Source organism: Petromyzon marinus, unplaced genomic scaffold (genome assembly GCF_048934315.1).
Source record: "Petromyzon marinus isolate PM22_M1 ecotype Great Lakes invasive population unplaced genomic scaffold, UKy_Petmar_22M1.pri1.0 PM_G_Scaffold_34, whole genome shotgun sequence".
In the NCBI taxonomy this organism is placed as follows: domain Eukaryota; kingdom Metazoa; phylum Chordata; class Hyperoartia; order Petromyzontiformes; family Petromyzontidae; genus Petromyzon; species Petromyzon marinus.
Window position 1 is genome coordinate 705,196 of NW_027422917.1, and position 23,542 is coordinate 728,737.

At 46.7% G+C, this 23,542-nt stretch overlaps 1 protein-coding gene and 1 pseudogene across 1 annotated transcript; one reads left to right on the forward strand and one right to left on the reverse strand.

The window, feature by feature from the left end:
- Positions 1-1,472: 1,472 nt before the first annotated feature.
- Positions 1,473-4,856, reverse strand: LOC142915699 (uncharacterized). The gene is made up of 2 exons (XM_076061396.1): positions 4,761-4,856; positions 1,473-4,629 (listed from the first exon to the last, which is right to left on the reverse strand). Exon 2 carries the CDS (start codon positions 4,613-4,615, stop codon positions 3,686-3,688), a length of 930 nt encoding a protein of 309 aa, XP_075917511.1. The 5' UTR covers positions 4,616-4,629; positions 4,761-4,856; the 3' UTR covers positions 1,473-3,685.
- A 4,377-nt stretch (positions 4,857-9,233) lies between these two features.
- Positions 9,234-16,980, forward strand: LOC142915730 (uncharacterized; annotated as a pseudogene).
- The last annotated feature ends 6,562 nt before the right edge of the window (positions 16,981-23,542 follow it).

The window sequence follows — 23,542 nt, forward strand, 5'->3', positions numbered from 1 at the left end:
TAGAGTAGTGTATAATAGTGTAGTGTATAGTAGTGTATAGTGCAGTGTATAGTGTAGTGTAAAGTAGTGCATATTGTAGTATATAAGTGTAGTGTAGTGTATACTAGTGTATTGTATACTAGTGTATAGTGTAGTGTTTAGTGTAGTGTATAGTGTAGTGTATAGTAGTGTAGTGTGTAGTAGTGTAGTGTATAGTAGTGTAGTGTATAGTGTAGTATACTAGTTATCACGTGACTAGTGTAGCTAGCCAGGTGGTGACCACACTCGTGTGTGCATCTCCACTCGTCCATGTTTGCAAGTAAGCGCTCGTGTGTGTATGTGCACCCGCATGTTTGTTCGTGTCTGTATGTACGCACACTGTTGCACATGGTTCGCTCGTGTGGGTGTGTAGTGGAACGCACTGCTCGTGAAAACGTTGCCTCGTTACGCGGTAAATGCTGCGGCACGACAGGCGGGCACTACAGGGATGAGGCTCTCCACTCTTGGTGCTGTGAATTAAAACAGCGCCAGGGTGGAGAGTCCCGTTCCTACAGCTCGTAGCTGTGACGGAGCGAGAGTGATCAGCGGACAGCCACCATGGTTGCCAGGTAAGGGAAGACTTCACCCGGAACTCTCCTCCACACGTGTTCCCCTTGAACATTGTCGCAATAAACGTACGATCAGGAATCTTTAAAATATCCGACCTTTGTTGTTCCGCAAGAATATTAACGCTCAAACTCGCATCGAACTCTTCATGAATTCACTTGGTCAAACAGTTCAGGTACTCGGCAAAGCATTTCACCACCCGGTATGCAACAGTTAAACAATCTACTCCAAATGAACACCGAAATGTCAAATTATCATCCACCATTGACTTCCACATCGATGGAAGCCATTTGCCACGACGTCCAAGCCATTAAACACCGGAACAACGAACGTGCCATTCAAGTACATCTTGAAACCCACTATCTGAAGAAGTTTGTATTAAACAATAACTAAATAATAGAAACACGTTTACAATACTGAGCAAAGTTATAGTCACGGACTTTTTCCAACTTTAGCTCAACAGGACCACAAAAGCTCAGATATGTGGTGCATAATAAATTAATCAATCTGATTGAAATCATCAACTGGCTAAACACTTTTCGATTTCAACATCACCTTATAAAAGAATAACATTTTAAATATAAGCGCACAACTTTTTCTATCTGTGATGAGCGCTGCACTTTCTGTTGTTTTCATGCAGGGGGCGCTGCAAACCCGACGCACCCCCTGCATGGACGACGGAGGCGCAGGGACAGACGTTCGATTACGTTGGAATCGATCTGTAGACGGCGGTCTTCTCGCACGGCCAGCTCCGTGTTGCCTTATCTCGATCCCGCAATCCCAAACAGGTGAAAGTCCGCATCGAACCGAACCCCCGGCAAGGCCGTCTACTTAACGTTGAGAGAAAATTCACACGAAATGTCCTTTTCAATGAAGTCTTCCAGATGTAAATTGAAACAAGCTTTTAATGAAGAAATAAAATCATCTAATTCAAAATACAACACAATTCAAAGATGTTTCATTTTAAAACTTCAAAATGGAGCATGGGGTACTTGCGTGAATGCGTCCTTCGTGTGCAAATGTTGTGACTTTCCTGGCCTGAAGGCCGTCAATGTGTTGGACCATAAAATGGTGCACAGCGTCTCAACAACAGCAGTGGGGTTTGCTTCAACCGATGGTCACGAACATCCAGACGTGAATCAGCAAGGAGCATTTCTAGTCCCAGTTAGACAAAATCGACGTCAACACTTAAGACAAAACTACAATTCGTGTTGTAGAGAATGTACCTCCTCCTATACGTGTAACTTTCAAGTGGTATGCCTTGTAACTGATGAATGATCCGAGCGTGCTCCCTATTTCAAAGACTATGAGTTGCTCCAGAGGCAGACGCTTCGTGAAACACAAAAGTACCCTTTGACTTGTATCACAAGAACAACGGGTCTCACCTGACTTCTCTGTACAGGTTACTTCCAAAACACACACACACACACTTTGTCCTAACATCACTTATTCAATGTTTGACCCTCAGACAAAATGTTACATGCACGCGCACAATCAGACAAGTATTCATTCTAAATCATTGACGGGCATATTAACAACATTGAATTACTGCAGCGAAATTGACTGCATCACGTTACATCGTATTAAGAAGTTATTTTACAAACACGCACCGTCTGCTTAACAGTGTATGTACAACGTACTATTGTTGCGTCATTCAAAACGAGTAGGCCGTTGCATGCTGGCGTCTGGGTCAAAATGTATCAAATTCTAAACATTGCGCTACAAATAATAGATCACGGCGTTTCGATAACAACACAAGCAATCGTCATCAGGTGGGACAAGCACAGCAGCAAGAAGAAGAAACTGCTGGAGTAGTAGGCGCCTACTACTTCAGCAGTTTCTCTTGCTGTGGTTGTCCCACCTGATGACGATTGCTTGTGTTGTGATCTAAACGCCGTGATCTGTTATGTTTCTACCCACGTGGTGACTTTACCGAAATAACTAAAGAGTGTGGAGTCCTGCAGTCACGAAAGCTTCGAATCAAGATTGCCTACAAACTACACAACTGAGATGACGCATCAATCATCGCCCCCTACTGACAGGCTCTTGTCCACATGCAGGCCGGTGCAGGGCCACCACCCTGTGCCACACAGGGGCAGCTGCTACTTGGGGATGCTCTTCGAGCGTTTCAGACGAGGTACGACACAAAACTCCGAGTTGCCGAGGCGATCAAGCAAGCACCGTGTAAATGCAATTATAACATAGTGAATGCTTGGGAGCTTATTGTCTCTCGCTCCTGGTGAGAGATTGACCCAACCCACAGGTCCACAAAGACTGGCCGCTCTTACTCTGCAGGTTGAACCTAGGAAATCAGTGTTCAACTTCATATTCTTGTCATTAAAGGCCTGTGACAAAGGTGCATCTATTGTAGCGACATCGTCTCTGGCTTACACATCTACCGGGTCACCACTTGACTTTGTATTGTCTCGGAAGTCCACCCACACCTCCACTTCCACAAACTGCTGGGAGTTGCCTCGCTCTGCCTCAGTCAGAATTCTCCTCCTGCTTCACGTTGCCTCCATCAATGTGAAGGTCCCATTTTGGAGTTGAATCTTCATCTTCACATTTTACCTTCACTTCTTCGCTCTTCACCATCACTTCTTCCCTCTTCACCATCACCTCTTCCCTCTTCACCATCACCTCTTCACATTTCACCATCACCTCTTCACATTTCACCATCACCTCTTCACATTTCACCTCGATACCTTTAAAAGTGTCCAAGCAGGGAGTTTCTTCTGGTTCGTGTTTCATGAGGGGTGGGCTAATTGCGGCACTTTGACTTTCACAAGCTGATTTCAGACTGCACTCCTTGTGGATCTTCTGATGCTTCTGTGTTCTCTGGTGTACTTGAAGATTTGATGAATGTGCAAATGCCTTCCCGCACACACTGCACTTGAAGGGTTTCTCTCCCGTGTGTGTACTCTGGTGTGTTTTAAGAGCAGATGGATCTGAAAATGTCTTCCTACACACACTGCACGTGAAGGGTTTCTCTCCCGTGTGTGTTCTCTGGTGTGTTTTAAGAGCAGATGACTGTGAAAATGCCTTCCCACACACACTGCACCTGAAGGGTTTCTCTCCTGTGTGTGTTCTCTGGTGTTTTTTAAGAGTAGATGAATCTGAAAATGCCTTCCCACACACAGTGCACTTGAAGGGTTTCTCTCCCGTGTGTGTTCTCTGGTGTTTTTTTAAGAGTAGATGAATCTGAAAATGCCTTTCCACACACAGTGCACTTGAAGGGTTTCTCTCCTGTGTGTGTTCTCTGGTGTGTTTTAAGAGCAAATGACTCTGAACATGTCTTCGAACAAACACTGCACTTGAAGGGTTTCTCTCCCGTGCGTGTTCCCTGGTGTCTTTGAAGATGAGATGAATCTAAAAATGCCTTTCCACACACACTGCACTTGAAGGGTTTCTCTCCTGTGTGTGTTCTCTGGTGTTTTTTAAGAGTAGATGAATCTGAAAATGCCTTCCCACACACACTGCACTTGAAGGGTTTCTCTCCCGTGTGTGTTCTCTGGTGAGTTTTAAGAGCAAATGAATCTGAAAATGTCTTCCCACACACAGTGCATTTGAAGGGTTTCTCTCCTGTGTGTGTTCTCTGGTGTCTTTGAAGATGAGATGAATCTGAAAATGCCTTTCCACACACACTGCACTTGAAGGGTTTCTCTCCTGTGTGTGTTCTCTGGTGTGTTTTAAGAGTAGATGAATCTGAAAATGTCTTCCCACACACAGTGCATTTGAAGGGTTTCTCTCCCGTGTGTGTTCTCTGATGTACTTTAAGAGCAGATGACTGTGAAAATGCCTTCCCACACACAGTGCACTTGAAGGGTTTCTCTCCTGTGTGTGTTCTCTGGTGGGTCTCAAGAACTGATGGCCATGCAAATGCCTTGTCACACACAGTGCACTTGAAGGGTTTCTCTCCTGTGCGAGTTCTCTGGTGCTGTGTCAAATTTACAGTCCGATCCGTGCTGTATGCACGCTGGTCACATTGTTGACTTGTCGTACCGAGCTGTGCTGAGTGCATTTGCTCCATCAGACCAGCGTCAGCTGCAGACAGAAAATAAGAATATCCACACCATCTACACGTCAGTATCGAGCCATGGAGGAATGAATATATACAGTCACACGTGACTTACACGTCTATATTCATTCATATATTCATGACTAGCTGTACTAACCGGCTTTGCCCGGGACTTGGATCCATCACGTCCGGCCGCCTTTGTCTCCCCAGTGGCGATGTTCACACCGCAACAGTTACTCGTTTGAGGCTGAGTCGACCTAGGGGAGGCCCAGAAGCGGTTCAAATAATCGTCACCGGTGGTGGCCGTGAGCGGGAATCGAACTCAGGTCGCCGGGTTCGTAGCGCGGTGTAGCGCTAACCGATACACAGACACACACACAGACACACACAGACAGACACACACACAGACAGACACACACACAGATACACACACACAGAGACACAGACACACACACAGACAACACTAACCGCTACACTACAATGCGTGACGCTTCCACACACAGAGACGCACACACACAGACACACACACACAGACACACACAGACACACACACAGACAACGCTAACCGCTACACTACAATGCGTGACGCTTCCACATGCGAGGGTCACGTGACAGATTTGACGTGACAGGTCACTTGCCGTGCAAAAAATCTATACATTATTGAGCTCCCCCCCCCAACAAAAACACAAAAGTGTATTTGTATAATGTTTGCACGGTGTACAGTCTGGAAAGTACCCACATGGCAAATTTCCAGTTTGTTGCATGTCGGGAAGTACGCTAAACATTTTGAACAGACAACACACACAATCACAACTTTGCCTTTCATATATATTTGGAGATGCAGTGAAAAACTTTCCCAAATTCATCACGCGGTTTCAGTTTTTTTTATTTTCAGTTTTATTTATTTTGGTTATAGTCCCGTGAGCCATTCGGCTCTTGAATCGGGTGCAACCACAACAAGCAAAAATACAAAAACACGACCAAGAAAATCATCTTACAGTGACTATGTGTGACTGTGCAAACAGCAGTCATGGCACGCAATGAGAGGGCAAATGTCATAAATATTCCTGTAAGCCCTCGCATCTTCAACATTAATGTTGCCATAGAAACGTTGTGGGGTTTTTTGCTTCATTGTAAAAAAGAAAAATTATTATCTGTTATTTTGTTTTCTATCTACGTGACTTTACCGAAAGAACCAAGAATATTAATTCCTGCAGTCACCAAAGTTTAAAGTCAAAACATTCACACGTTGACAAAGCCTCACCTTGTGTTGTTGTGGGCAGGTCGCTTCTGATAACAAGAGCGGTATAGCAGCTCAAGCGGGCTTGGCCTGCTAACAAAAGAACGAAAATAAAAACTGCGTGAATATTTACAATAAATCAAAGTTACAAAGTGGCGAGCCGGGTGAAGACAAATTAAACTTAAGCGAGATAATTAAAGTGAACGCAATCAGGCGAGGGCAGGAGGCAAGGCCCCGCGTGGCTAGGCCCCGCGTTGTAAAGTTCCAACCTGGACATCGATTCCCATGCTCGCTGCTACTCAACTGACATCCCTACGAGAGAGAGCGAGGCTCTACCTTGGTAAACAACAACAACCACCACCACCACCACAACAACCACAATCGCAATGAGAAGTTCTCACCTCGGATTTCACTGCAGTGTTACCTCGTGACGTCACGCGGCAGCAGGTGACAACACGTCACATCCGGGGAACGATACACGCTCCTCCCACAATGAGCGGCTCCGTAACTAAAATAGTGAATAAATTATGTTAATGTGCCTTGTCCCATGTGTCGTGGGCAATGAACTCGTCGGCTTTAACGAATAAATTATGTTAATGAGTTGCCGTCACTGGGCGTAGCTTTGCCCAAATAAGGATTGGCACTGGAACGCAATCGGCAGTGACACAAGCGGAGGTGACGTCACGCTCAAGAGCGAGGTGTAATACCTTGGTGACATGACGTCACTAGCGAGGTACACCTCCCCCTGGCGTTTCACGCCGATGAAGTAATGCTGAGTGGTGACGTCACAGAGCGGGATTGGAGTTTAAGTTGATTTAGATTCATTTTCATTGCTCCCTCCCTTGGGTGCGTGGGCTCAGCTACAACAACAACGTGGACATTATTGTGTGTACACTGTGTGTGTGTACACTGTGTGTATATACTGTGTGTGTACACTGTGTGTGTGTACACTGTGTGTGTACACTGTGTGTACACTGTATGTGTGTGTACACTGTGTGTGTGTGTGTGTACACAGTGTGTGTACACTGTGTGTGTGTACACTGTGTGTGTGTACACTGTGTCTGTGTACACTGTGTGTATACTCTGTGTGTGTGTACACTGTGTGTGTACACTGTGTGTGCACAGTGTGTACACTGTGTGTGTGTACACTGTGTGTGTACACTGTGTGTGTGTGTACACAATGCGTGTGTGTGTACACTGTGTGTGTTTACACTGTGTTTACTCTGTGTGTGTTTACACTGTGTGTACACTCTGTGTGTTTACACTGTGTGTGTGTACACTCTGTGTGTGTTTATACAGTGTTTACATACACACTGTGTGTGTGTACACGTACACACTGTGTGTGTACATACACACACAGAGTGTGTGTGTACGTACACACACACAGAGTGTGTGTGTACGTCCACGTTGTTGTTGCTGAGTTCACGCACCCAAGGGAGGGGGCAATGGAAAATGAATCTAAATCAACTTAAATTGCATCCCCGCTCTGTGACGTCACCACTCAGCATGACTTCATAGGCATGAAGTGCCAGCGGGAGGTGTACCTCGCTAGTGACGTCATGTCACCAAGGTATTCACACTCCCCCAACCCGTCCACCGCGCTCTTGAGCGTGACGGCACCTCCGCTTGGGTCACTGCCGATATCAATCCAGTGGCAATCCTTATTTGGGCAAAGCTACGCCCAGTAACTGGCGGTTCATTAACAATGTATCCGTATTGCGACGGGTTCAGCAGCCACGCCCCATCCCTCGACATATGGCCAGTTCACATTAACATAATTTATTCAGTTACGGAGCCGCTCATGGGAGGGACATGTCTCTTACCCCCGAAGTGACGTCATGTTACCTGCTTACCCGCGTGACGTCGCGAGGTAACAGGAGGCTGCCGATCCACGCTTGCACTGAAATCCGAGGTGAGAAATTCTCATGGTGGTGGTGGTTGTTGTTGTTTACCAAGGTAGAGCCTCTCTCTCTCGTAGGGATGTCAGTTGAGTAGCAGCGAGCATGGGAATCGATGTCCAGGTTGGAACTTTACAACGCGGGGCCTAGCCACGCGGGGCCTTGCCTCCTGCCCTCGCCTGATTGCGTTTACTTTAATTATCTCGCTTAAGTTTAATTTGTCTTCACCCGGCTCGCCACTTTGTAACTTTGTTTTATTGTAAATATTCACGCAGTTTTTATTTTCTTTTGTTAGCAGGCCAAGCCCGCTTGAGCTGCTATACCGCTCTTGTTATCAGAAGCGACCTGCCCACAACAACACAAGGTGAGGCTTTGTCAACGTTTGTGAATGTTTTGACTTAAAACTTTGGTGACTGTAGGAATTAATATTCTTGGTTCTTTCGGTAAAGTCACGTAGATAGAAAATAAAATTAAAATAACATAATAAATTAAATGAAAAATAAAAAAATTGAAAATAAAGCAAAAAACCCACGAGGTTTCGATCGCAACACAAGTGGTCTTTATCTTGTTGAATTTAATCTGTTATTTTTATTTTCTATCTACGTGACTTTACTGAAAGAACCAACAATACGTGTGTCAATGTATCTATCGGTCAAAGACGCTAAGCGCGTGCCGCTGTTGACTCTGAATGTGTGGAGGGGAACACCTTCACCACGGGGAGAGAGAGACAGAGACACGGATAGCCTCGGCTATGTTGATTGATCCTCGATTCATTACTTGGTGGAGTGAGGAAGAATTAATGCTGAGCAGATGAAGGTGGCCAGGCATGGTTCTGGTCACACCGCCACCTGTTTACCCATGGCAGTGTGTGACAGTGTCAAGTTTGTGTTTGCAGTAAAGTCTATTAACTCTGTTGAACACGGAGGTTATATCAAAACAATAGTTTATTTTTGTTTTCCTCTGGAACTCTTTATAAGAATGGAAACAGGAGGTGAACACAGCACACACATTCAGCTGAAGTCGGAACTGTTCATCCCCAGCATTCAAGGACATCTGAGCCTGGATTCACACCTCTAAGTTGCGATTGAACGTTAATTTATGCATTTCTGCATAACACAAATAGCATTGTTTTCAACACCATTTGCTATGTCAGCTGAATTTAGCTTTTATAAATATTCATTTTGTAGTCAGACAGCCGAAATTGTGTGCTTAGAGTTTTGGGTTAACATTCATCTTGAAGATATGAAGGCTTCCAGGCATATTCATGACATTTTCCCTCTCACTGTGTCCCATAACAGCCCGTGGAGAGAAACCCTTCAGGTGCACTCTGTGCGGGAAGGCGTTTGCACGTTCATCAAATCTGATGAATTTGGGAAACTTTTTCACTACATCATGAATATATTAATAAGTATAAACGTGTAAGTCACGTGTGCATTCCTCTGTGCCTGACGTGTAGATGGTGTGGATATTCTTTTTTTCTGTCTGCAGCTGACGCTTCCTCTGCAGATTTGGTCTGATGGAGCAAAGGCAGTCAGCGCAGCTCGGTACAACAAGTCAACAATGCGACCAGTGTGCATACAGCACAGACCGGACTGGAAATTTGACACGGCACCAGAGAACTCATACAGGAGAGAAACCCTTCAAATGTACTGTGTGTAACAAGGCATTTGCATTGCCATCAGTTTTTCAGAACCACCAGAGAACACACACAGGAGAGAAACCCTTCAGGTGCACGATGTGCGGGATGGCGTTTACACAGTCATGTAATCTTGTAACACACCAGAGAACACACACGGGAGAGAAACCCTTCAAGTGCAGTGTGTGCGTGAAGGCATTTGCACAGTCATCTGATCTTGTAAAACACCAGAGAACACACACGGGAGAGAAACCCTTCAAGTGCAGTGTGTGTGGGAAGGCATTTTCAGATTTATCTACTCTTAAAAAACACCAGAGAACACACACAGGAGAGAAACCCTTCAAGTGCAGTGTGTGCGTGAAGGCATTTGCACAGTCATCTGATCTTGTAAAACACCAGAGAACACACACGGGAGAGAAACCCTTCAAGTACAGTGTTTGTGGGAAGACATTTTCACGGTCATCTGCTCTTAAAAAACACCAGAGAACACACACGGGAGAGAAACCCTTCTTGTGCAGTGTGTGTGGGAAGACATTTTCTGATTCATCTGCTCTTAAAAAACACCAGAGAACACACACGGGAGAGAAACCCTTCAAGTGCAGTGTTTGTGGGAAGGCATTTTCACGGTCATCTGCTCTTAAAAAACACCAGAGAACACACACGGGAGAGAAACCTTTCACGTGCACTCTGTGCGGGAAGGCGTTTGCACGTTCATCAAATCTTGAAGTACACCAGAGAACACACACGGGAGAGAAACCCTTCAAGTGCAGTGTGTGTGGGAAGGCGTTTGCAGATTCATCAAATCTTCAAGTACACCAGAGAACACACACAGGAGAGAAACCCTTCAGGTGCACTCCGTGCGGGAAGGCGTTTGCACAGCAACAACAACTTAAAGTACACCAGAGAACACAGAAGCATCAGAAGATCCACAAGGAGCGGAGTCTGAAATCAGCTTGTGAAAGTCAATGTGCCGCAATGAGCCCATCCCTCATGAAACACGAACCGGAAGAAAATCCCAGCTTGGACACTTTTAAAGGTATCGAGGTGAAATATGAAGAAGTGATGGTGAAGAGGGAAGATGTGAAGATGAAGAGGGAAGAAGTGACGGTGAAGAGTGAAGAAGTGAAGGTGAAATATGAAGAGGTGATGGTGAAATGTGAAGAAGTGAAGGTGAAATGTGAAGAAGTGAAGGTGAAATGTGAAGAAGTGATGGTGAAGAGGGAAGAAGTGAAGGTGAAATGTGAAGATGAATATTCAACTCCAAAATGGGACCTTCACATCGATGGAGGCAACGTGAAGCAGGAGGAGAATTCTGACTGTGAGGCAGAGCGAGGCAACTCCCAGCAGTTTGTGGAAGTGGAGGTGTGGGTGGACTTCCTCCGAGACAATACAAAGTCAAGTGGAGACCCGGTAGATGTGTAAGCTTGAGATGATGTCGCTACAATGGATGCACCTTTGTCACAGGCCTTTAATGACAAGAACGTGAAGTTGGACACTCAGTTGCTAGGTTCAACCTGCAGAATAAGGGCGGCCAGTCTTTGTGGACCTGTGGGTTGGGTAGATCTTTAACCAGGAGCGAGAGACAATAAGCCCCCAAGCATTCACTATGTTATAATAATTGCATTTACACGGTACTTGCTTAACCGCCTCAGCAACTCGGAGTTTAGTGTCTCGTCTGAAACACTCGAAGAGCAACCCCAAGTAGCAGCTGCCCCTGTGTGGCACAAGGTGGTGGCCCTGCACCAGCTTGCATGTGGACAAGAGCCTGTCAGTAGGGGGCGATGATTGATGCGTTATCTCAGTTGTGTAGTTTGTAGGTAATGTTTAGAATTTGCTACATTTTCACTCAGATGCCAGCATGCAATGGCCTACTCGTTTTGAATGACACAATAATGGTTTACATACACTGAAGCAGACTGTGCAACTTTTTTTTAAAAGCTTCTTGTTAATACGATGTAACGTGATGCAGTATATTTAACTGCAGTAATCAAATTTTGTTAATATGCCTGTCAATAATTTAGAATGAATACTTATTTGATTTTGTGCATACTTGTAACATTTGATCTGTAAGGGTCAAACATTGAATAAGTGATGTTAGGACAAAGTGTGCGTGTGTTTGAAAGTAACCTGTACAGAGAACTCAGGTGAGACCCGTTGTTCTTGTGATACAGGTCAAACGGTGTTTTTGTGTTCCACGAAGCATCTGGAGCAACGCATTGTCTTTGAAATAGGGAGCACGCTCGGATCATTCATCAATTACAAGGCATACCACTTGAAAGTTACACGTATAGGAGGAGGTACATTCTCTACAACACGAATTATAGTTTTGTCTTACGTGTTGAGGCCACGTGATATGTCGAAGGCTCTCTGCCAGCTCACAGGACAGACCCAAGTTGCCATGTGCTCAATAAGATGACTGACAGGCACCACTGCACCGACTTGGTGTGGTAGACGCTCCGCTCGTCGTGAGCGTCGCTCATCCGCCCTCCGTTGTTACTGGAGGGCGACTGCCTCCAACTGCCCAGCAGCGTGCTTCACGAGCCTCCTCCACAGAGGCCTATCTTAACACCGCTGGTACCGGTCATCGGCAAGTCCACTCAGCTCCACATCTTTATGTACAGCATAAGTCCATACATCTTTAAGAGGGTTATCGAAATGCCATGCAACAGACAGATGGGCAGATATGAACGAACAGAGCTAATGCATGAACATCTCAACCTTGGTTGGAAAGCGTTAAAAAGGAATGTCTTATTTGACCTGAACTGCATATTGTTTGATTTGAGTTAAGGACAATAAAAAAACTAATACAGAGATCGTGCACTCACATCAGTCTGGGTTAGCGCGTGAGAGGACCTGTAATACTATGATCTTACCAGATACGGAGACAAATTGGCATTAATGCAGATTTGAGGCTATGCGGATGGTTTTGAACCCAATGCACCCTTCAATGGTAATGCACATAATAGAGACATGCTTTGTTCTCTTTCCTAAACCCATGCTTTTAAAACATTCTCAAGCAATTTTCTCTGCCAGTCATGTTGCCTGATCTTTTTGCACTCACACAAAGACAAAGATCCCCCATATAGCCTTAACAGACAGTAGGAGCAAGTGCTGTTAGCGAGCACCTATGAAGGCCAGAACGGTACACGAGGTGGTGGGTGGCCAGCACCACGCCCGACCGCCTTTTCTCCCTAGTGGCAATGTTTACACTGTACCAGGTACTCACACACACACACAAAGAGCCCCCGTACAGCCTTCAACAGACTGCTGGGGCAAGTGCTGTTGGTGAGCTCCTATAAACGCCGGCACGCACGGCACTCGAGGGGGAGGGTGGCCAACACCGCACCGGGCCGCCTTTGTCTCCCCTGATATTTACACAGCACACTAGGAAGTCATTCAAGACTACATCGATGTAGGGAAAACCCAGGACTGGTTTAAATATCTGCCACTGTTGTGTGTCATGAGCAGGAATCCAATTTGGGTCACCGAGTTTCGGAGTGCAGTGCGATAGCCACTAAATTACCGCTCCCCACTCGTACACAACGACAAGAACAAAGATCCCCGGTAGAGCATTAGCAGACTCTAGGGGCAAGTGCTGTTAGCGAGCACCTATGAAGGATGGCACGGCACACGTGGGGGGTGGGTAGCCAGCACCGCGCCCGGCCGCCTTTGTATCCCGAGTGGCGATGCTCACATCACACGAAGTACTCATTTTTAGGCTGAGACGACCTAGGGAAGGCCCAGGACCGGTTCAGATAATCGTCACTGGCGGTGTTGGCCGTGAGCGGGAAACGAACCCGGGTCTCCGGGTTCGTAGCGCAGCGTAGCGCTAACCGCTGCCCTACTGCTCGTACAAAGATACGTTTAAACACGCGCACGCAAATACACATTCTGTTTGACTAACACTTCTTTCAAACCTTACGTAGCCAAACATTTCCGTTGTAGAGTTTCTGGATAATGTCTGGAATTAACCACAATTTTGACTGTGACACCAGCATGCAATGACCTGTGCGTTGTGAGTGACACAATACTCTGTTTTACATCCGCCGTGAAGCAGAACAGCGCATATTGTGGTGAATGTTACAGGGGTAGCCAGGTGTGCCTGTCGGATTTGAACTTTGAACCTCTGCAACAAATAGAGAATGCGCTACCATATTCCTGGTTCTTTCGGTAGAGCCACGTAAAGAGAATACAAAAAATAAACAATAAAAGATTAAAAAGATGCAAATAAATAAAAATAATACATTTTTAAAAATAAATTGATGAGAAGATGCCATGGGTCGACTGACTGAGATGACTGGCCAATGCTCCGCCTTTGCCCTCCACTACACACACACACAGTGTGTACGTACACACACTGTGTGTGTGTGTACATACACTGTGTGTGTGTGTACACAATGTGAGTGTGTACGTATACACAATAATGTCCAGGTTGCTGAGATCACACACCCAAGGGAGGGGGCAATGGAAAATGAATCTAAATCAACTTAAACTCCATCCCCGCTCTGTGACGTCACCACTCAGCATGACCTCATCGCCATGAAGTGTTAGCGGGAGGTGTACCTCGCTAGTGACGTCATGTCACCAAGGTATTCACACTACCCCCAACCCCGTCCACAGCGCTCTTGAGCGTGACGTCACCTCCGCTTGGGTCACTGCCGATATCAATCCAGTGGCAATCCTTATTTGGCCAAAGGTACGCCCAGTGACTGGCGGTCATTAACATAATGTATTCGTTGAAACCGTCGAGTGTTCATTGCGACGGGTTCAGCAGCCACGCCCCATCCCATGGACATATGGCCCGGACTCATTAACATAATTTATTCTGTTACAGAGCCGCTCCTTATGGGAGGGGCGTGTCTCTTAACCCGGAAGTGACGTCATGTTACCTGATTTACGCGCGTGACGTCGCGAGGTAACAGGAGGCTGCCGATCCGCGCTTGCACTGAAATCCGAGGTGAGAAATTCTCATGGTGGTGGTGGTAGTGGTGGTTGTTGTTTACCAAGGTAGAGCCTCTCTCTCTCTCGTAGGGATGTCAGTTGAGTAGCAGCGAGCATGGGAATCGATGTCCAGGTTGGAACTTTACAACGCGGGGCCTAGCCACATGGGGCCTTGCCTCTTGCCCTCGCCTGATTGCATTTACTTTAATTATCTCGCTTAAGTTTAATTTGTCTTCACCCGGCTCGCCACTTTGTAACTTTGTTTTATTGTCAATATTCACGCAGTTTTTATTTCTTTCACCAGGCCAAGCCCGCTTGAGCTGCTATACCGCTCTTGTTATCAGAAGCGACCTGCCCACAACAACACAAGGTGAGGCTGTGTGTGTGAATGTTTTGACTTAAAATTTTGGTGACTGCAGGAATTAATATTCTTGGTTCTTTCGGTAAAGTCACGTAGATAGAAAATTAAATGAAAATAACAATAAAATAAATGAATAATTCCAAATAAAGCAAAAAAACGTCGTTTTGATCGCAACACAAATGGTCTTTATTTAATGTAATTGTATTATCAGTTATTGTTATTTTCTATCTACGTAACTTTACCGAAAGAAACAAGAATACGTGTGTCAATGTCTATCGGTCAAAGACGCTAAACGGAGAAACGCGCAAACTCCAAATATACAGCAGGCGTCAGGGTCGGGATCGAACCCACAACTTCCTGTATACCAGGTGAGGTAGTTAACATCTCACCACGGAGAGAGATACGCAAACTCCAGTTAGCCTCGGCTATGTTCGTTGATCCTCAATTAATTACTTTGTGTAGTGAGGAAGCATTCATGCCAAGCAGATGAAGGTGGCCAGGCATGATTCTAGACACGCCACCGCCAGTGTGTGACAGTGACAAAGTTTGTATTTGCAGTAAAGTCTATCAACTCTATTGAACACGGAGGTTATATCAAAACAATAGTTTATTTTAGTTTTCCTATGGAACTCTTTATATGAATGGAAACAGGAGGTGAACACAGCACACACATTCAGCTGAAGTCGGAACAGTTCATCCCCAGCATTCAAGGACATCTGAGCCTGGATTCACACCTCTAAGTTGCGATTGAACATTAATTTATGCATTTCTGCATAACACAAATAGTTTTGTTTTCAACACCCTTTGCTATGTCAGCTGAATTTAGCTCTCATAAATATTCCTTTTGTAGCCAGACAGCCGAAATTGTGTGCTTAGAGTTTTGGGTGAACATTCATTTTGAGGATACGAGGACTTCCAGGCATATTTATGACATTTGCCCTCTCATTGTGTGCCATAACAACCCTGTGATGAATTTATGAATATATGAATAAGTATAGACGTGTAAGTCACATGTGACTGTATATATGCATTCCTCTGTGCCTCGATACTGACGTGTAGATGATGTGGATATTATTTTTTTCTGTCTGCAGCTGACGCTTCCTCTGACGCTTCCTCTGCAGAATTGGTCTGATGGAGCAAATGCACTCAGCGCAGCTCGGTACGACAAGTCAACATTGCGACCAGCGTGCATACAGCACGGATCGGACTGGAAATTTGACACAGCACCAGAGAACACACACAGGAGAGAAACCCTTCAAGTGCAGTGTGTGTAACAAGGCATTTGCACGGTCATTTGCTCTTAAAATACACCATAGAACACACACGGGAGAGAAACCCTTCAAGTGCACTGTGTGTGGGAAGGTGTTTGCACGTTCATCTACTCTTGTAATACACCAGAGAACACACACGGGAGAGAAACCCTTCAAGTGCAGTGTGTGTGGGAAGGCGTTTCCACATTAATCTACTCTTGTAGAACACCAGAGAACACACACGGGAGAGAAACCCTTCAAGTGCAGTGTGTGCGTGAAGGCGTTTGCACTTTCATCACATCTTCAAGTATACCAGAGAACACACACGGGAGAGAAACCCTTCAAGTGCAGTGTGTGTGGGAAGGCGTTTGCACAGTCATCTGCTCTTAAAATATACCAGAGAACTCACACAGGAGAGAAACCCTTCAAGTGCAGTGTGTGTGGGAAGGCGTTTGCACAGTCATCTCCTCTTGTAACACACCGGAGAACACACACGGGAGAGAAACCCTTCAGGTGCACTCCGTGCGGGATAGCATTTGCACAGCAACAACAACTTCAAGTACACCAGAGAACACAAAAGCATCAGAAGATCCACAAGGAGTGGAGTCTGAAATCAGCTTGTGAAAGTCAAAGTGCCACCATGAGCCCATCCCTCATGAAACAAGAATCGGAAGAAAATCCCAGCTTGGACACTTTTAAAGGTATCGGGGTGAAATATGAAGAGGTGATGGTGAAGAGGGAAGAAGTGATGGTGAAGAGCGAAGAAGTGAAGGTGAAATGTGAAGAAGTGATGGTGAATAGCGAAGAAGTGAAGGTGAAATGTGAAGATGAAGATTCAACTCCAAAATCGGACCTTCACATCGATGGAGGCAACGTGAAGCAGGAGGAGAATTCTGACTGTGAGGCAGAGCGAGACAACTCCCAGCAGTTTGTGGAAGTGGGGGTGTGGGTGGACTTCCTAGACAATACAAAGTGAAGTGGAGAACCGGTAGATGTGTAAGCCAGAGACGATGTCGCTACAATAGATGCACCTTTGTCACAGGCCTTTAATGACAAGAATGTGAAGTTGAACACTCAGTTCTTAGGTTCAACCTGCAGAGTAAGAGCGGCCAGTCTTTGTGGACCTGTGGGTTGGGTCAATCTCTCACCAGGAGCGAGAGCCAATAAGCTCCCAAGCATTCACGATGTTCTCATGATAATTGCTTTTACGCTTTGCTCGCTTAATCGCCTCGGCAACTCGGAGTTTTGTGTCGTATCTCGTCTGAGACACTCGAAGAGCATCCCAAAGTAGCAGCTGCTCCTGTGTGACACAAGGTGGTGGCCCTGCACCAGCTTGCATGTGGACAAGAGCCTGTCAGTAGGGGGCGATGATTGATGCGTCATCTCGGTTGTGTAGTTTGTAGGCAATCTTGATTCGAAGCTTTTGTGACTGCAGGAATCCACACTGTCTAGTTATTTCGGTAAAGTCATCACGTGGGTAGAAACATAACAGACCACGGCGTTTAGATCACAACACAAGCAATCGTCATCAGGTGGGACAACCACAGCAAGAAGAAGATGCTGAAGTAGGCGCCTACTCCAGCAGTTTTGTCTTCTTGCTGCTGTGGTTGTCCCACCTGATGTCGATTGCTTGTGTTGCGATCTAAACTCCGTGATCTATTATTTGTAGCTAATGTTTAGAATTTGCTACATTTTGACCAGGACGCCAGCATGCAATGGCCTACTCCTTTTGAATGACACTACAATAGTACGTTGTACATACACTGTTAAGCAGGCGGTGCGTATTTTAAAAATAGCTTCTTGTTAATACGATGTAACCTGATGCAGTATATTTCACTGCAGTAATTTTTGTTAATATGCCTGTCAATAATTCCGAATGAATACTTGTCTGTGCGTATTTTAAATGTTATTCTTTTATAAGGTGATGTTGATATGGAAAACTGACACATAACCGGCATGCCATAAATAGGAAATTAACTCTGCTTATTCGAATCAATGTATTCATATATGTTGATAAACTGTTTTCAAGCAGATTTTGTCTCTAACGGCGACTACAGGGACCACGTGATTGTTTAAAAATGTATTTGATTATAACTATAATTGCCTACAATTCGTCATGTGTAGCTTATTTAGACTAATTTATTCACTACCCAAACTGTATTGACTTGAAAACATAGAGCTGATATTTGTAAGCAATGTCTTTTTTATTTTTACGTTTGGAAAAAAATATTTGCACAAATTTAACTTGTTCAGATACAAAGTGAATTCACAAGGCTTTGTAAAAAATCCAATATTTTAGAATTTTGCCTTAACGGAGAATATTTTTTTTAATGTTGGTAAAAATAAAGATTCAGAAATATATATTGTGCCGTGTCTACAATTTTATTGTAAAGTGGAATTGGTAAAAAAAAATTATGGTTCAATGAGCCACTCTGTCTACGGGAAAGCTACCCATATGGATGCTTAGCTGAAACCGGATTCCCACCACCATCCATCCCAGAATTCCCTCATCAAGACTCTAAACCATAGAGCCCAATACATATCCGACCAGGAACACATAGCCAGTGAACTCAAGCACGTACACCAAGCTCTTAAGGCTAATGGTTACTCCGACTACAATCCGCAAAGCTATCACTCCAACCATGAAGGACCCTCTTGAGGAGCCTTTCAAAACCATCACTTTGCCCTACATTGCGGGGATCACAAAAAAGATCTCCAAAATCTTGAATAAACACAAGATCCAGGTCCGATTCAACACATTACATAAACTCCGTGATCTGGTTCCGTCTGTAAAAGATGTGATTCCGGACATACAGTACCCTGGTGTCTACAAACTAAGTTGCCTCTGTGGTAGTAGTTACATTGGAGAAACCAAACGCCATGTCTCGGACCGCATTCGTGAACACAAAGCAGACCTGAAACACGGTAGGACCAACACCCCGGCCGTGGCAGATCATTGTTATAATTCAGTAGGCTTACATGACATTGACTTCTCCAAGACAGAGGTTGTTTGTAAGCCATCTGGCTACCATGAGAGATTCGTTCATGAGGCTATCCACATATACAGAGACAATTTCAGCTGGGAAGATGGATTCTGGCTTAGCAATCATTGGAAAGATTTGATAAACCATTTCAGGTCTTAATTGATTGTTCACGCTTATGGTGGCTTTCAGACACCATCCATTATTTTCGTCTCCCCCCTCCTCTATTCCGAACTTAGATGGACTCGTCCATCTGAACAAACTGTCAAATCGCTCTCCGTGGTGCTAACGTTAAAAAAACCCGCCAATTTTTTCAAAATTTCTTGCTGTGGTTTTCACACCTGATGACGATTGCTCGTGTTGCAGTCGAAACGTCGTGAGAATTTTATTGTTTTATATTTTTATTATTTTATTGTTTCCCTTCTACGTGGTGGTGACTTTACCGAAAGAACCAAGAACATTAATTCCTCGCAGTCACGAAAGCTTTAAATCAAAATTGATTATTACTTCGTTAACACCTTTCACTTTCGCACGCCGCTAATTTTTTGCGACAAGAGGTTTCATTACCATAGGTGACACGTGCAGTGGGTCCAAGACGAGGCGAGACGGTTCGCTAGAGGAAACACGTTTATTCAACAAGGGAACCACAGCACAGAGGGGTGACGACCCCTCACAGCCGATAACCTCAGGAGGCAGTCCCTCCACACTACGGTGCCCTTACTCTGGTTCGAGCGCTAACCCTACACTGGTTATGTCTGAACTCGACCCTAGCCAGGGTCACTGGGCTCTTCGCTTCAGGGTCTTCAGGGTCTTCAGGGTAGCGCTCAGAGTCTTCTTCAGAGCTTCAGGTGGACGAGGACCACCAAACCCGTTCAGGGGTCCGGCTTTTATCCCTGTTCCAGGGTCTCTCCGCCCCTGGCCAAGCCTTCTGGAACTCTCTAGGGGGCCCAGGAACATCCCCCAGCCCCGCCCCCCCCCCCCCCCCCACGGTCTTGGGGTCTGGGGGCCCTGTTAGTCCCACCTGGTCTGTATACCACCCCGTTGACGCATGTCCGCTATTACAGGTCAGCTCCCGTGGTAATACGCATACAGCCCAACAATGGCACTACATCATCCCCCCCCCCCCTTGTAGCATCCAGGCGTCTGCTACGTTCACAGGAAGCCCTAGACGCATGCACGAATATGCTCAAGGTGCCATGTCATACGTTCGAGCGTAGGGATGTCCCCGACTTATTTATTACATTTACATGTAATCCAACTTGGCCTCAGATAAAACAAAAAAGTAATAACTTTCATTCGGCCAGACACCCAGCCGTCGATACGACTTCACAGCCAGGGTGTTCAGACGAAAGCAAGTCAAATTCATCGAGAGCATTCACTGAGAGTCGTGTTTTTTGGAGAAACAAGATGCTGGATGTACTCAACTGAGTGGCAGAAACGAGGACTTACACATCATAGGGGTTTCCCCATTTTTTCTGGCCACAAAACTGAAACCTTTTGGCGTCCTCTGCTCGAGCACCAATTGGGTCGAGGCTCTCAAGAAAGCCGTCCCTTGGTGTGGACCAATCGGTTTCAAGGACAATGCCACATATTATCATAGTGCGTGTGTTTTGTTTGCATTTTGACTGCAGGTATTGTGGTTAATGCAGTAACATGAATCCTTGTAAAAAGGTTTCAGTTTTGTTGCCAGAAAAAAGGGGAAAAACCCCTATTATTATATTTTGGTACCGCCAAAGGTGGTCTAATGATGTAGATGACTTCCCCACGCTCATATTTTAATCTGGCTGAAAGAATAAAATCCAATCCAAATCGATGTTATATCTGCCGAGTTTCCAAATCCAGAGGAAGACCCAAAATCTGTTTGCAGTAGTGACCGCAAATATGATTCATGGACCATGCGGAAACCTTAATGTCAATGCAGCAGCATGTATGAAGGACATAGAGAGCAGCAAGAAATATCCGAGACAATTTATTAAAGACACACAAACTGGAGATGATGGATATCCTCGCTATAGAAGGTGAGCTCCAGCAGACGGTGGATACACAGCAAGACTGAAGATTAGAGGCAACACGGAAATCGAAATGGACAACAGGTGGGTTGTTCCGTATTCTCCGCTTCTTACTAAAATGTTTCAGGCGTAGATGTGTTGACCACGCTCCACCTCCTCCAGTCAGTGTGTGTATCATGGTATGTGTGTCAGTGTGTGTGTCAGTGTGTGTAGGTGCTCGCTAACAGCACTTGCCCCTACAGTCTGTTAAGGCTATACGGGGGATCTTTGTTTTTTGCTTTGTCAGTGTGTGTCAGTGTGTGTGTCAGTGTGTGTGTGTCAGTGTGTCAGTGTGTGTCTGAGTGACTGATTGTCTGAGTGAGTGACTGAGTGACTGTCTGAGTGAGTGACTGAGTGTCTGAGTACGTGTCTGAGTGACTGAGTGTCTGAGTGAGTGACTGAGTGACTGAGTGAGTGACTGAGTGTCTGAGTACGTGTCTGAGTGACTGAGTGTCTGAGTGAGTGTCTGAGTGAGTGACTGAGTGAGTGACTGTCTGAGTGTCTGAGTAAGTGTCTGAGTGAGTGACTGAGTGAGTGACTGAGTGTCTGAGTGAGTGACTGAGTGAGTGACTGAGTGAGTGTCTAAGTAAGTGTCTGAGTGAGTGAGTGTCTGAGTGAGTGTCTGAGTGAGTGACTGAGTGAGTGACTGAGTGAGTGACTGAGTGTCTGAGTGAGTGACTGAATGTCTGAGTGAGTGACTGAGTGTCAGAGTACGTGTCTGAGTGACTGAGTATCTGAGTGAGTGTCTGAGTGACTGAGTGAGTGACTGTCTGAGTAAGTGTCTGAGTGAGTGACTGAGTGAGTGACTGAGTGTCTGAGTGAGTGTCTGAGTGAGTGACTAAGTGAGTGACTGAGTGTCTGAGTGAGTGACTGAGTGTCTGAGTGAGTGACTGAGTGAGTGACTGAGTGTCTGAGTGAGTGACTGAGTGAGTGACTGTCTGAGTGAGTGTCTAAGTAAGTGTCTGAGTGAGTGACTGAGTGAGTGACTGAGTAAGTGTATGAGTGAGTGACTGAGTGAGTGACTGAGTGAGTGACTGAGTGTTCGAGTGAGCGAGTGAGTGACTGAGTGAGTGTCTAAGTGAGTGACTGAGTGAGCGAGTGAGTGTCTGAGTGAGTGACTGAGTGAGTGACTGAGTGAGTGACTGAGTGAGCGACTGAGTGTCTGAGTGAGTGTCTGAGTGAGTGACTGAGTGAGTGACTGAGTGAGTGTCTGAGTGAGTGACTGAGTGAGTGAGTGACTGAGTGAGCCACTCCCAACGCCCTCACCCGCTGCCCGGTAGTCTCCTCACCCTCCTCCTCTCCACCCTACACCTCACCACCCAGCCCCTCCTCACCACCCTACACCTCACCACCCAGCCCCTCCTCACCACCCTACACCTCTCCACTCAGCCCCTCCTCACCACCCTACATCTCACCACCCAGCCCCTCCTCACCACCCTACACCTCACCACCCAGCCCCTCCTCACCACCCTACACCTCATCTCCTCCTCCTCACCCTGCATCTCCCCTCCAGCTGGGGTATCTCAGCCATGATGTCGTCTATCTGCTTGAGAATCCGGCACTCCTCCACCCTCTTGAGACTCGCCACCCTCTCCTCCTCCTCCTCCTTCTCCTCCACCTCGTCGCCCGACTTGTAGTCGCCATCATCGACTGCACTGCGTGATCTCCGTAGTCCCCTCCTCCTCCTCCTCCTCCTCGTCCTCTTCTTCTTCTTCTTCCTCCTCCTCGTCTTCCTCTCCTCCTCCTCGTTCTCCTCCTCCTCGTTGTCCGCCACCTCTGCATTGTCTCGTGCTCTGTCGACGCTCGGCTGCAGGCGGCTGGCGCGAAACTTCAGCAGCAGCCTGCGGATGCCCCCCGTAGACTCCACCACCTCCTCCTCCTCGTCCCTCCGCTCCTTCACCTCGTTACCCTCCACCACCTCCTCCTCGCCCCTCCGCTCCTTCGCCTCGTCACCCTCCACCACCTCCTCCGGCGATGAAGACGACAACGACGATGCGTCCGAGAACGACCAACAGCTGGGCGACGATGACGATGCTCTCTGCTGCCGGTATTGTTGCTGAATTTGTCTCCGTCGCTGCCGCTGCTTCTCCAGGGCGCGACCCCGGTGCCTCCCGGTGGGCGGTGGTGGCGGCTCAGCCAACGGCCGCGGCATCAGCGAGACGAAGTGGAACATCGCCCCACGCGGGGCCGAGCGCCGCTTGCCCGCGACCGCCGCCGCCGGCAGCGGCGGCGGAGGAGGAGGCGGAGGAGGCGGAGGAGCGCGGCAGGTAGAGGAGCCCGGGCAGGGATCGGGATTCGGTCCCGCCGGGCAATCCGCCGCCACCGCCGCTTGCTTAGCGGCGACCGCCCGGCCAAAACCTCCTCCTCCTCTTCCTCCGCCGCCTTCATTGCCGCCTCGGCCTCCTCTTCCCCTCCTCCTCCTCCTCTCGCTCCGCGTCCTCCTCCTCCGCCCCTCCTGCTGCTCCCCCTCCTGCCCATGCCCTGCCACCAAAAGTCGAAGTGTCTCTTCCGCGCCGCACGTGGTCCAACCGCGGCCTCCCTGCGTCTCTCCGCCTCCTCCTCCTCCGCCTCCTCCTTGCCCGCC

What these genes read in the sequence shown, in the direction of transcription:
- LOC142915699 (XM_076061396.1), bottom strand. Translation starts at nt 4,615, where the DNA reads ATGGAGCAAATGCACTCAGCACAGCTCGGTACGACAAGTCAACAATGT.